At 38.1% G+C, this 15,367-nt stretch overlaps 1 protein-coding gene across 5 annotated transcripts in view; it reads left to right on the top strand.

The window, feature by feature from the left end:
• NEO1 (neogenin 1) overlaps positions 1-15,367 on the top strand; it is a 250,724-nt gene that overhangs the window by 213,379 nt on the left and 21,978 nt on the right. For all 5 annotated transcript variants that reach the window (XM_059912801.1, XM_059912799.1, XM_059912797.1 and 2 more), the window contains exons 16-21: positions 4,188-4,283; positions 6,854-7,029; positions 7,110-7,248; positions 9,125-9,232; positions 11,065-11,259; positions 15,006-15,074. In XM_059912801.1, the coding sequence (XP_059768784.1) occupies positions 4,188-4,283; positions 6,854-7,029; positions 7,110-7,248; positions 9,125-9,232; positions 11,065-11,259; positions 15,006-15,074 (783 nt within the window). The remainder of the gene's footprint in view (positions 1-4,187; positions 4,284-6,853; positions 7,030-7,109; positions 7,249-9,124; positions 9,233-11,064; positions 11,260-15,005; positions 15,075-15,367) is intronic.

The following is a 15,367-nucleotide window of genomic DNA, read 5'->3' as shown; positions in this document are numbered from 1 at the left end:
CGTGATTTCAGGACTTATTATAAAGCTACAGTAACCAAGACATTGTGATAGTGTTTATGTAAAAGGTAGGTGAAACAGGATAGAGTCCACAAATAGATCCATATGTATATGGTCAATTGATTTTTGACAAAAATACTGAGATAATTCAGTGGGAAGAGCATAGTCTTTTCAACAGAAGGTGTGGGAATAATTGGATATCTGTATGAGAAAGAAAAAAGAACCTGCATTGACCCTTATCTCATACCATACACAAAAACAGATCTAAATACAACAGTTAAAACTATAGAACTTCTAGTAGAAAACAGAAAAAAAATCTTCATGAATTTGGGGTAGCAAGGATCTCTTAGGATGCAAAAAAGCACAAATTAAAAATAAAAACTTAATAAATCAGGCTTCCTCAAGATTTAAAACTTCTCCTTGGAAAGACACCAATAAGATGAAAAGGTGAGCCAGGGACTAGAAGAAAATACTCATCATTCAAGTACCTGACAAAGAATTTCAGTCTAGAAGATGTAAAAACAAACAAGCAAAAAAAAAAAGCACCTCTAACAACTCAATAAGAAGATAACAATCCAGTAAAAAAGTAGACAAAAGGTTTGGATGGACAGTACACCAAAGAAGATGATATATGAGTGGACAATAAGCACATGAAAAGATTCTCAGCTTCATTAATCATCAGAGAAATGCAAATAAAGCCACAATGCAATATCACTACACAACCTCTAGAATTGCTAAAATTTAATAGACTGATAATACCAGATATCAGCAAGGATGCAGAACTGGAACTCACGGTTGCTGGTGGGAATATCAGATGGTACAACCACTTTAGAAAACAGTTTGGAGGTTTCTTAAAATGTTGACCATACAACCCAACATTCCCACTCATAGATAGTTAACCAAGAGAAGTAAAGACACATATCTACACATAGACTTCTACACAGATGTTCATAATATATTTATTTATAATAATCTAAAGGGGGTAAACAAGTAAATGGTAAATTATACTATATCCATACAGTAGAATACTACTCAGCAATTCGAAGAAATAGGCTATGGATACACGCAACAAAACAAATCTCACAAACATTATGCTGAGCAAAAGAAGCCAAACACAAGAGAATACATACTGTGTTATTATATTTTTATGAAATTACAGAATAGACAGCACTTATTTATAGTGACACAGCAAGATGAGTGGTTGCCTGGAAATTGGGGTGGTGGAAATTTACTGCAAGGGGCATAAGGGAATTATTTGGAATGTTGGAAATATTATCTATCTTGACTGTGGTCATGATTACACAGGTGTATATATTTGTCAAAATTAAAAGTGTACATTTAAATGGGTACATTTTAGTTTATATTAATTATGCCTCGAAGTTGAATTACAAAGCCAAAATTTTGAGATATAGGTAATATTTTATAATATAAAATGAATTGATTTGGGTAGGTATAATTACTTTTCCAAACTGGATTATATCATTATTGAGATCTTTCTTTGAAAGACTTGCCTTTTAATTCAGAATCTTCCCTGAACAACTTTTTTGTTCACATCATTTCTTTGTAAATATCTTTCCTAAGGACAATTTTAGGTGTCTAACAAATTACTTACCTTCATCTTTTCTGGTAGAAAATAAGCAGCAATCTAATGCTTTATTCAAAAACAGAGTAGCCTTTCTCTTTTTCCTTTCAAGAAGAAACAGCACAGTTAACCTAGGAAGTGTTCCCCACACGAACAGTCTTATAAGGCAATTGTAGGAGAGCAAAAGAATAGGATAGGATAAAAATATCTCTGTGGTGACCCACTCCTACTGTTTCCTTTATGAAACTACTGAAATGAAAATCCTCTGCAGTGCAGGCAGTACGTGGTCTTTGACTTTCAGGTGCTTTCAGTCTAATAGGAGAAGAAATGTAAAACACAGGAAACAATGAGATGAGTTGAAGTGAAGTGTGTTCAGAGAAGGAAAAGGTGGTACGGCACAGTAGAGCAGTCAGGGAAGAAGCTTGACCTGTACTTGAAAGACTGAGTCAGAAGAGTGGTTGAAAAGAAGAGATGAGAAGGAGCACTGCATGTGCTGAAAACAGTAAACAGATTTTATTAGTAAAGAGAGTGTACATTGAGAAGTAGCAAAAAATTAATTTTGCGTAAAGTAAAATAAGCTTGCTGTATTTATCATCACAGATAGAGCTTAGATGCATATAATATTGAACAAAAGTCAGCAGTTGAGAAATACTTTTAGGAATTCATTTATTCACACAAGAGCTCTCTCCTGAGCTTCAGATCCATAGAAACATCTGCTTGATGGGTATTTGCACTGGGATATGTCCCATATTCTATCATAATTTAATCAAAATTAAAATTAGTATCTTCTGCAAACTTTCAATCAATCAGCAAATACCCCAGACCCTGTGCTAGAGACAGAGCAAAGAATCAAACAGACATGATCCCTATTATTAGAAATAATACAATTTCTAAATAATTGAAATTGTTTAGAGTGCTGAGGAAGAGAAATGAGGTGCCACAGGCTACGTAACTAGAGAGGCTAATCCAGTCTGGGAAGAGTCCTTTCAGATGAATAGGCATTGTCTAAGTAAAGAACGGTGGCATGTGTCCCCAGCAAAAGGGACAGCTGCACATGTTGCAGCCCAGTAGTAAGAGAGCACATAGTGCTCAGTGAACTGAGATGGCCAGTAAAGATGGAGCTCAGGGAGCAAGGCAGAGTGGTGAGAGGCAAGTAGGTATAATCACCAAGGCTTGATCATTTGCGTAGGGGAGGAGGGAGAGGTCTTAATGACTCCCAGGTTTCTGACTTGAGCAGCAGGATGCATAGTCATGCCATTTATGAACTCTAGGGAAAACTGGAGCAGCTGAAGGAGCAGAGAAAGGGGAGAGAGAGAGAGATTTGAGACATCCATGTGGAAATCCAGACGGACAGTTGAACATAGAGGTCCGGTGCTCAGAAGAAAAGTCAGGACTAGTTTGCACTTGATGGCACATACATGCTAATCCAACCAAGGAAATAAATGAAAGCACATCGGGAGAGAGTGAAGAGTAGGAATAGAAGGGAGCCTAGAATCAAGTCTGGAAAATGTGTATCGTAGTTGCTCTGCCTCTGTCCCCAATCTCAGTGAATGACATCACCTTCCACCATGTTGCCCATATCAGCACCCTTTCCTGCCAGTCAAGTACTAAGTCTTGTTGATTCCATTTGTTGTCAATTCTTTCTCACATTGGAAGACCAGATGCCTTTACATATTGCTCACTGGTATCTAGAGGACGGGCCACCAAGCAGCTTTTAAAGTAATGCAGGCCACTTGAGGTGTGGCCACTTTGGAAATCTACCCAGCTTTGCCAGAAGTGAGTGTTATGGGTCAGCTTCTCCCCCTGCAACACTTCAGTGGAGCCCAAGTCTTCATTTCTGAGGCTAGACTTTTGAAGTACCCATACTAAACCTTGCCTGGATCAGGAATGTGATAGAGTCTTCCTGATTTGCCTTAGCCAGTAGGAGAATGAATACTATTCCAACTATTTAATACCTCTCTTTTTCACCAAGTCTAACTAGCAGCATTTTATATGATCACCTGGAGGAGTGTTTCTTTCAGTCTTACGTTTCCTGCAGCATCACCTCCTAGCTGGTTGAAATTCTGGGCCATGTCTTTTCCAACCAAGAAGTCTGCATGAAGGCTAGATTAAGTTGGCATTCCTGGATTTGGAGGCACCCCAGAGAGTTAAGGATCTTCAGCAGTTACTGAGTTAACAGTTTATCTCCTACTTGTCTAGCTTGACTTCCAATTGCTGTCCTCCTGAGAAGAAAAGGGATTTGTTTGATTCCAAGCTCCACCTATGGTCTTCCAGCACATGAAAATCGTATTTATTCATTTTAATCCAAGCTCTTCACTATACAATAACATCACTAAACCATTGATTAGTTGAAGCCAAGAGAGGATTCAGGAACAGTCAACCTGACTCCTGGGACTAATTCCAGGAAGTTTATCCCAGCCAGTTTTTCTATATACTCTGTATGCTGCCATCTCCATACCTCCCCACCCCCAGAATAATCCCACATAAAAAATTTAAAAATCTTTCCTGGCTTTTTTTGCAATTAAGATTATGCATCGTCACCCGTGAATTTTTTTTAATTCTGTAGTGAGAATTTTTTTAAGTGCTTCCACTTGTTTCTTTCCTTCAGATCCCAGCTCTCACTATGTGATTACCCTGAAAGCGTTTAACAATGTGGGTGAAGGTATCCCCCTCTATGAGAGTGCTGTGACCAGACCTCACACAGGTAAGGTACCCCGTCCATCTCTGGTCTTCAGCATTTTTTCCAGCAGCTTAAGTAGAATGTTGGCATGAGGCCTACCCCATAGGTATCAGTGAAAGGAAAAGTATATGGCAATTTAGGGTACAGGCTTCAAATAGGAAAATAAATGGGCTTCAAAAATGGAAAGTTCTAAGAATCCCTGTTTTGCTTTTTAGAAAATGTTAACAGTCCTGTCATGTAAACAAATCTATGTAAATGTGTAACACATGTTTTTAATATGTTGGGATCTAGAAAGCATAGTCGTGAGAGAAATAAAAATGATTTTTCATCTTTTGGTCATGTGAGTTATAACTAAAATGAGAAAAAAAATGAAAGGATCTCCATATCTCTGAGGAAATATATAGGTTACTGATGGAATAAATGTATATGACTGATGAATCCAACATTTTTTTTATTAGTCACCTGAGTTAGTTGGGACGGTATTTTTCTATGTGCTTTTTATATTTATAGAAAGTATGAAGTCATATGTACTATACATTTGATCAACTGTACATTTATTACAAAAGAGACCAAATATTTATTATTTTTCTTAGTAATTTAATCTATTTAAAATATCTTTAAAAGAATGATGTAAAATTTCTGTAGATTATGTAAAACGTGATTTAGATTTGAATGAGAAAGTTCATTGAAGTGAATATATTAGAATTGCAAAGTTTTCTAAAGGGTACTGAAAACCGAAGAATTTATCATTTTCAGAAATGCTCTTTTCTATTTGTTTCTCAAAATTGTGAATCTGTATTGCCTGCTATGTATTCTGGATACTTTGCATAGTAGTATGGATTTGGCATTATTCGTTTTAAAAAGATAATCTCTGTCCCCTTTTTTTATGCTTTTACTTAAAAACACCAGCACCATTGCTACATATTTGATAGTTCTGTCCTGTCTTCTGCTCCTGTGTGCTTACAATTTATAAGTTCTCTTAAAGATAGCTTTGGTATTTCAGAAAGGAAAAAAAGTTAAGGTGAAAAAGAATATTTAAGCGGTTTGCTACTTTCTTAAATCAGTCTATAATAGAAAAAAAACAAATTCGGAATTATTTTCTTTTATGTGACTTAAAAATATAGCATGGCTAGAAATATACAAGGGGAAATGTTCATAAGTCATGTAACCTAGTTATCTTTTCCAAGAGTTGTTACAAATAAGAAAAAAGTTCTCAAAGAAGTCTTGGTGATGTTTGCACCTGAAGGTGCCTTTTCTGTAACTAATTGGCATGTGTCCTGATCTTTGAACAAAGCCCTTGATTATAACGTATGCTGTTCCTGTGTTATTTTTAGTCTTCATTGTGTAGGAAATACACAAATGGAGACTATTTCTTTAGCTTGGCAATTATTCATAAACGAGGCCCATGCCATTTCAGATTTTAGGTTATAGAAAGGACTAGTCACTGTAACTATGTGGGAAACCCACTTTAAAACCTTCACTTAAAATAAATCAGTGTGTATATACTTAGAAAACTGGCCAAGAGTTGGGAAAGCCCAAATGGATGCTGCTCTATTGCCGTGGGCTCGTGGTGCCTTTGTGCTCATTCTGGCCTTTGTTTTGACAATGAAGCTTAGACAATGTGTCTGTTGCATATGGTGCAGGACAGCACATGAGTATAGACTTTCCTTTCTATCAAATAAGTGCTCTGATTTCTAAAGTTCAAAGGCTGTGTCACTTAGACCCTTAATAACTGGCATTTCCCATAACTGATTGGGATTCATCAGTGGGTTGTTCTAAGTCTACTGGAGAAAGTGTGGAAATATTCCTGCGTGGCGTCAGCTTACCTTTCCTCTACGAAGAGTAATGCCCTTGAGTTCCCTTTGCTTTATTTGCATGTGAGCCATGTTGCTGCACTTCTTCTAGACCCAGGACATCAGCAGATCTGAACTGGACCCTGCATGGGTATCAGATACGCCCAATACCAAGGCCAGGCTAAGTTGCTGTTGGCTGATATTCAGGACTCATGTTTTAGAGTAGGGACCCCTACATGTCCAGTGATACCCATTGATAAGCCATGTCCGCAAAATTCAACCATAGTCACTGAAATATCAAAACAGATCATGAGCTTTGTGTTATTTGTTTAGAAAGAATACCCTTGATGTTAAAAGCAGTTTTCATCTTTTACTGATCCTTTTTGGACAGGAGGTAGAATTTTCAAGTAATTTAAAGAAAACTTCTTAGGAAAAAGAAAATTCAAGTTTGAATACATTAATATAATCACTGGATTACCAAATTTTATATACTTATTCAATATACATACAGAATACAGGAGAAGAAAATAGTTAATTACTGTTTCTCTAGATGCTTTCCTGCAATTTTTTCCTGAAAGAACACAAGTGGAAATATTCTTTTAAATGAATGGTGGTTATCTGTTAACTCTGGATTCTCTTTCTCTTTCTCCATTTCTCACCTTTCATTCCATTATATTACCCTGCATTTCCCTTTTCTTTTATTTTTGTTTATGTTAAAATGCCACTTCCATTTTTTAATTACTTTTTACCCAGACACTTCTGAAGTTGATTTATTTGTTATTAATGCTCCATACACTCCAGTGCCAGATCCTACTCCCATGATGCCACCAGTGGGAGTTCAGGCTTCCATTCTGAGTCATGACACCATAAGGATTACATGGGCAGACAACTCACTGCCCAAACACCAGAAGATTACAGACTCCCGATACTACACAGTCCGATGGAAAACCAACATCCCAGCAAACACCAAGTATAAGGTACTGGCACATTTGTTCTGGTTGAAAACCTAATTCTTGATATTTTCTGACTCTGAAGCTCTTGATTCATATATTTCCAGAATGCTAATGCAACGACTTTGAGTTATTTGGTGACTGGTTTAAAACCAAATACGCTCTATGAATTCTCTGTGATGGTGACCAAAGGTCGAAGATCAAGCACATGGAGTATGACAGCACATGGCACCACTTTTGAATTAGGTATGTGTTGTCAGAACTTTGTCACATGGCATTTCTTCTCTTTGCAAGATGTGAAAGCCAGTGAAAGTCCGTGCTAATGTTGGGCCATATCTCAAGTCATAAGACATCTCATCACCTGTTTTTACTACCCAAGGAAAGAATTGAGTGCATGAATTGACATATTTACAGAACACAGTGAGCAGCTACAGCTGGAGTTCAGTGTTTGCTTTTTCAGCTGATGAATTATGTTTTTTCATCGTGTACAAGAACATCAGCAAATAGCAGGACAATATAATGCAAAGTGTACTAGATTTTAGGAGTCATGAGACTTGAGTTCAATTCCAAGGTCAACCATCTATTGACTGTGATCATAAGCAGGTCATCCAGCCTCTCTGAATCTATTTCTTCCATCTATAAAAGAGGGGTGATCTCTGCCTTTCCTACTTTATAGGGTAAAATAAAGTACCCTGTAAATAAAGTACATGGTAAATTGTAAAGCACTGTGTAGATGTAAGGAATTAACGGTTATTAACCTGGCCTTACTGGGAAATTGAGATAGAAAAGATGAAGTGGCCTGCCTTTCACCAATGCTATGCTTGCTAGAGCCTCAGCACTTTACCAGAGCCCCACAAGCCTGCCCTAGGAGCTTTCTTGCGAACTGGTTAGTGTCTTATAAAATCTCCCACTGGAGTATTCTTAGGGTTTTTGTCTGTAAGTAAACATGAAAGAAAAAAGACAGCTAAGTAAATCAAGGGGGAAGCAAGCCATCCAATTTTAAGATTTTGCTTGCTTTTTGCTCACTTATAGACCTACCCTTCTGCCCCTTGTACTTCCCTAGCATGGGGAGGTGTGTTACCGTTGGGAGGCTCTGTCTATTCCACCCTTCTATTTCTTTCTCTCTTTTAAATGAATAATGGAAAAAATGGAGCTATAAAGTCTCTGTAGACTGGGTTTGGCCCTAATGTCTTTTTATCTTCACAGTTGGTTGAATTTCCTGCAGAGAAAAGGGGATAGATTTGGAGAGAAAGAAATATAATGCACAAAAGCTTAAATAGACCTTGAGTTTGCTTTCTTTGCCAGTTTTAAGAATATCTTTGTGCTTTCATTCCAGCCCATTAGGTAATAAATGATACTCCATCAGGAGTTTGCATTTCACTGGGCTGCCTTCCGTTTTATACTAGGAGAATTCCAGTATTTTAGGAAGAGAAGAGTAAATTTAAGGATATACTTACTTTGCTCATTTTCCAACTAGTACATTAAAAGTTTTCAGCCATAACATGGAAATACAGATGCACTGTCATTTTTATTTTATTGGTTTTTCTGTTCCATAAACAGCTTTACATTGCAGAGCAGTAACCTTCAATAGTTGACAGTATCTTTTCAGCGTAAACTTAACATAAAAAAAAAAGCATCAATTTGTAAATCATTTATTCTTTGGGGGAATGGTGGTTTTCAAACATTGTATTTGGTTTAGAGAGCCAACTATAGGTAGAGAGAAAGTTACTTTATACTTAAAAGTATTCTAACAAAACAGTCCAAATTGGGGGGAAAATGTCATCTTGGGCACATTATATAACATTTCTCATTTTCAGTCTCCTGATCTATCAAGCAGGGACTACAAATGTCTTTTGATTTCCCTAACTAGCCTGTATATCCCTGACCTCCCCATCTGGATGCCTATTCTGTATCCTCATGGTGTGGTATTTCCTCTTTGGTACTTTGCATATTCTTCTTTTCATTGGAGCTATTTATAGATAGACAATGAATTCTTTGAAGCCAGGAGGCTTTATCTTTTTTGCCTCTGCCCCTCATTGTGCCTTCTAAATGGAAAGGGTTGAGGAAAGGGTGAATTAAATTGAAATGGATGGGAATTACTGAAAGTATTATTATTTTGTAGTTCCTACTTCTCCACCCAAGGATGTGACAGTTGTGAGTAAAGAGGGAAAACCTAGGACCATAATTGTAAATTGGCAGCCTCCCTCTGAAGCCAATGGCAAAATTACAGGTAAGAGGCCTAAGATGACTTTGAGTGTGTGACTATTCCCTGTCCCTGCCTGGCAGAAGCATTCCAGGAGAGTGCCTCCTTGTTAGGAGAAGTGGGGGTCTTAAGGCTGTCTTGGCCATTTTATGAGGTGCTGTGAGTCATGATGGTCCTGGAAGGTGGAGCAAGGACGTGCTGTTTAGTGACATAAAAATGATTCACTAGCTGGTTGTTCTGACCCATGTTGCATGAAAGTCTGAAGGTCATGGGTTGCACTAGACAGCCTTTGGTTATAGTGGAACTTATGGACATATTTATTTTCCTCAGGAAAGCTGTTCTTCTCTATCTCTGACTAGATGACCAGCTTTGAGATTAAAGACCCTGCCTAATTCTACAGGATAATACCCAATAAATATAAACTCAGTTCTTTTACCCAGAAGCCAAAAAAACCCATTAGGCTTTTAGTTTCTTTTTTCACCCAGAGCTGCTACTTCAGCTTCCTGTGCTCTTACAACTAGAGTTAAAAGTCCCAGTTGGCTTAGGCCTTTGAAGGGACCTTGAATTTTTTCAGGGTAGAGGGCACTATGCCTTCCTTGGCCTTATCAGGGAGGGAAAACCTGCCTCTGCTCCAGGTAGGTGTATGTTGTGGAGTAGGAGTTTGCCTCCTGAAGTTTCTTTGTATGAATAAGGCAGCCTAAGGAAACTGAAGGCCTTTCTTAGCATTGCCCTGCCTTGGCTTTCAATAGGAATCCCTTTCCATAAATCCCAAGTCTTTATGAAATTTTTAATTTAGGTTTTAGAATGTGCCTCTTCCATAAAGGAATTAAGCATGACTTGACATGGATTACATTTTGTTTTGTCTTTAAAACCAGTAATGATGCAGTGCATTTTTGCACTGTGTAGGTCAGGTAGGCTTGTGGTTGTGGTTCTTCCTGCCTCAACCATGGAGATTGAGTGCCCTCTGGTGGATATATCAGGTGACGTTTCACTGTGACTTTACCCACCCCAGGTTTGGGAGAATTTAGCAGAGGTGGCTGCGCGTCTCCTAGGAGTTTTTCTCCTGGGAAATCACATTGGTGAGAGTTAAAATAGCATCGTGGGGCTTCCCTGGTGGCGCAGTGGTTAAGAATCCACCTGCCAATGCAGAGGACACAGGTTCAAGCCCTGCTCCGGGAAGATCCCACATGCCACAGAGCAACTAAGCCCGTGCGCCACAACTACTGAGCCTGTGCTCTAGAGCCCGTGAGCCACAACTACTGAGCCTGCGTGCCACAACTACTGAAGCCCATGCGCCTAGAGCCCATGCTCCACAACAAGAGAAGCCACCGCAATGAGAAGCCCGCACACCACAGCAAAGAGTAGCCTCTGCTTGCCACAAGTAGAGAAAGCCCACACGCAGCAACGAAGACCCAATGCAGGCAAAAATAAATAAATTAAATAAATAAATTTTAAAATATATATATATAGTATTGTCAGGACGTTACTAGTTACTAGTTTTCAAAACTGCATTGAGTTAATTGTAGACCCTTGAAGTATAGGATGTTGGAATGATGATTAGGTTATTTTCCTTATATAATTTCCTAGCTTATGAGAATATTTAACCCTATATTTTTATCTTTACTTTTATTATTTCAGCTGCAGATATAGATGGTAATTTACAGTCTGGCACTGTTGAAATTGTGGTTTTCTCTATATTATGTTTAGTGTAGCATTTAAAATGCATTTTACCATTGCTAATTTAATCTGTAACTAGTTCTCTATTTGTATATGCTGTAACATATATCTTTATTGACTTAACTGATTGCAAAAGAAAAAGCAGGAATAAGATTTCTTTTCCCATTAATTCCTTTGGATAGGTTACATCATATATTACAGTACGGATGTGAATGCAGAGATACACGACTGGGTTATTGAGCCTGTTGTGGGAAACAGGCTGACTCACCAGATACAAGAATTAACACTTGACACACCATACTACTTCAAAATCCAAGCTCGGAACTCAAAGGGCATGGGGCCCATGTCTGAAGCTGTCCAGTTCAGAACACCCAAAGGTAAAGCCTCCCAAACAGAGTGTTTCATTGTGTGTCTCTTGAGTGGAGCTATGCATGCACATGTCACTTTAGCATGTAGAGACTGTGGATGATACAGGAAGTCCTGATGGTGTGCTTATGAGCCACAGTGTGAGCATTTATCTCAAAATGATCCCACCCACTGACTACCAAATCAGTGTTCCCTAGGTTACTGACCTAACCATATAATTTACAGGGGAACTCTTGACTTCGGGCTGTTTGAGGCAGATGAATCGCAGTGATCTAAAAGTTCTTACCAGTCAGATCAGATGGGATTCTCTTGGTTCCCATACAGCAGAGTAGCATGTTTATTGTGATGGATGATTCTCTTTCAACACATGCAGGCTTGTAACCTGAAAGGCTTATTCATGGACCTTTGTAGAGAGAAAGAGACTAAAAGGGGCCCTTTAGAGAAAACTCTAGATAAGAAAGTGAAGGTAAAATATTGAACCAAGTAAGCTTAGGAATAAAAGTAAGTCGGGGACTGAGTCTGGAAGTATGGAAACCATACATGGATTTCTTTTCTGTTAGTATGAAAAACAAGACTCAACGTGTTTGGAAGTTTGTGGGTTTTTATTTTTTCCTTTAAAAATTCTGCCTGTCCCATCTTCAAAGCTTGTGATCCTTGCTCTTGTTTTTTTCTTCCCCTGTGCTTGGCCTGTTAGCGGACTCCTCTGATAAAATGGCTAATGATCAAGGTAAATGAGTAGATGGCCTCTCTTTCCTTTCCTCTCTTTTGTGACCTATTATTAGCTTTTTGGTTTTTTTGGTTTTTTCTTTTCGTGAAAATCAGTACCAGTACCATGTGTTAAAAATCAAATATTTATTGGCCACAGTAGAGTTGAGTCCATGTTTGTGGCACTTGGAGTATCTGAAAAGTTGGGGAATCTATTGATCCTTAGGAGCTAAATAGACTGGCAGGAAAAAAACTGAGTCAGACTTCTGCAGCTGTAGGAGATTGGCCTTAAATGTGGGCCAGATTATCATTTGCACTAAGATACTGAAATTCTGTGACACAGATAGGGATTTGGGCCATGATGAGAACAAGCATACCAATTTGTCATGTTTGTAGCATCTAGAATTTTATTAACATCTCTAAGTGAAAAATTTAATCAAATTCAGTGAATACCCTCTTTTCCTCCTCTCAACAGAAAATCTACAGATGTACCCTACTGAATTGTATGATTATCTGTGACAAAATTAGTGGTCTCTATTCTCTTGTTGTAAGCTTAATTCAGAGCTGTTTTTCCATTTCTTCTCTTAAATATATCTGCTTATTTTAAAAGAGGATAGAGACAGTTTACAGTGGAAGTTTAGGCAGCTTGGGCCTCAGTGTCACCATTCTTGAAATTGTCAGTGTAGTCTCTTCACTGCAATTGCTATGGTGGAGAGGTAACTATACTTTGTGATTTTCATCTCTGGGAAGTCAGCTAAAGTTGGTACCTGTTTTCTATACTAAGAGCAGTAAAAGTAAATTTGATGGTTGCTTTTATTCTTTAGGAGTAGTTAATAGAAATACAGTCTTTGGATCTTGGTTAATGGCAAGGAAGATTCAGAATTTGAAGTTTCAAGTTTTAGGGCTTTGGAAATGTGTTTGCATTCAATGAGCCTTTTGTTGTATGTTAGAGAAACTGCAAACATACCTCTGTGTCTGTGTGTGTGTGTCTGTGTGTAAGGCACCCTAATCATGGTAGAACCTTTGACTTAAGCATGAGAATAAAAAAGTAACTATACTGAATATGCACAGAATATAAATGTGCTCACTGTTCTTCCCTCACTTCACCCCATAAGCCAGGGTGCAATTCTCAGCTACACCGCACCTTTGGTATTTAAAATTCTTTGCCCATATTTATTTTTGGTGTTTGGCTAATCCCTGGAATTTCTTGTTCATAGGTTAAATATAAAGGAAAAATGTTAAGAAATATAGGAATTAAGCCAATCGGTTTCTTGGCAAAGTGTGTTCATTGGCAATTATTTACATAATATGTTACTCTGGATAGTTTGGCTTAAATGTGGGCTACCTGACAAATAAGTACACTTAAATATGAAGAGCCTTACAAGGGCTGTTTCATCTCTGCCAGCTTATCACAGTGAAAAGAAAAACTGGAATCTTGACATATGGTGTGTGCCATTTGGGAGGAATGACGGCATCAGAAGTAAAGGGATAAAGTAATGAGTATGGACAATGGGAAAGGGTCAAGGACTGTGAGTTAAATTCTAGAATATGCCCTTGTGGATACCCAAGAACTTCTGTTACCTTCGGGGGTTTTGAGCTTCTGGAAACATAGAAAATACTGATTTCATTTTTAGAAATGAAATGAATGTAGTTCGTTAAATGAACTACATACAGAAACCTTCAGATTTTAATTTCTTCCATTTCCTCCAAGTCTGATAATTTATAGCAGTACTTGATATTAGCTGTAATGTTTTACAGCAACACGTCTGGTTTACGCATTTCCAGTCAAGCTTTATTTTGTAGAAATAACTCTCATTTATAAGTGTTTTCTGAAGCTTCATGCTCTTTACCTCTGCAAAGGATAAGATAGTATTCTTCCCTAAAGATTTATTTAGTAGTTAATATTTATTGAACATTTACTGTGTGTCAGGCAGTATTCAAAATACTTTATAGGATTAAATTTGCATTTAATCCTCACAACCATTTCATGAAGTAGGTACCACTATTATCACTGTTTTACAATGAGGGAACTAAGACCCAAAAATAATAGCTAAATAACTTGCCAAAAGTCAAACAGTTAGTGCATGATGGAGCCAGTGTTCCGGTGCAGGCAGTCTGTTACGCACTGTGCTGTATTAACTATGTGGAACAGCTCTACTTTGCAGTTCTTGCAAACTTCTTCAAAAGAAGTATGAGACTGCCTTCTGGCCCCAGACTTTGGATTGAGGAATACCTTTGCTTTACTGGGGACGGACTCCTTATATTTGCTTTACAAGGCAGCTTTTTCTATAAATGTGAAGAATAAAATTCAAGACCAAGAATATAAATTTCTAAAAAACTGATATTTGTGTTTTCTGAGGCCTGCTTATGAGGTGGTCCCAAGCCCAAGGTCAGCAGCCTCACTTGTTATGTTCCATGATGATGGATTAGGAGACAGTGTCTTTTGTGAGCAACTAGAGGGAAGACTGTTTTTTTATCTTTGGATATTTAGGTTGACTGAGCGAGAACTGAGAACCCAGTTTGAACGTCCAGTTGCCTTCCTGCTCCCGCTTAGAGTAACTTTATATTTGGAAAGGCAGCTTTATATTTTGAGAAAAGAATCCAAACACTACTGACACCCACTAGGCCAGATCAACATAGCCGGTCCCTTGGAAGAGTCCATTTCTTTAATGCAGAAGTTAGCCTAACTGGTCCCCTTAGTCCCTTTTCCACGAGAAGCTACTTTTGCCATAAGTGCTCTGGGTAGTATTTCAGCAAATGTTTCCTGGGCTAGAGAAACCTTAACAGCAAGGGGCAGCTTTGTTACACCCTAGATACAGCCATGGAACAAGGGTGTCAGCCTTTCAGATGCCTCATTGCATAGAAAGCTATACCTTAGTTTGTTTTGCACAAATAGGCTATATTTTCCCCTGTTGTGTGCGTGCTACTTCCTTTTCTCATGGACAGAGTAGACTGAAAATACTTTTTTTTGTAGAAAACACTCACTAGCTGTGAAGTAGACTTGTCACACCAATGGATTGGGTTGTTATTGACATGAGTTCTTCTTCTTCAGCCTCAGGGTCTGCAGGGAAAGGAAGCCGTCTGCCAGACCTAGGATCCGACTACAAACCTCCGATGAGCGGTAAAGCCCTTCCTGTGGCTTTTTTGGCCTCCTATGGGCATGATGCAGTTGTGCTTGAAATCTTAAAATGTTTTTTGTAGCTCCTGTGTGGTGGATTGTAGCATGTTACTCATTTCTTTTTATTTAATAGAGCTGGCTTTAGGCATTTTCTGGCAAATGTTTGCTGAATTACTGTAAGCTCATTCATTATAGGATCCAGAAATAAAATTGTTTCCCCACATATCCAGCTTAAAATAATTCTAAACAAACAAGTCTTCCTTTTGCCCACTGCCTCTAGAAAATAATTAGAATCT

The sequence above is a fragment of the Balaenoptera ricei genome, chromosome 2 (assembly GCF_028023285.1).
Source record: "Balaenoptera ricei isolate mBalRic1 chromosome 2, mBalRic1.hap2, whole genome shotgun sequence".
In the NCBI taxonomy this organism is placed as follows: domain Eukaryota; kingdom Metazoa; phylum Chordata; class Mammalia; order Artiodactyla; family Balaenopteridae; genus Balaenoptera; species Balaenoptera ricei.
Note: the sequence above shows the minus strand (reverse complement) of the source record. Positions and strands in the feature narration are given on the sequence as shown.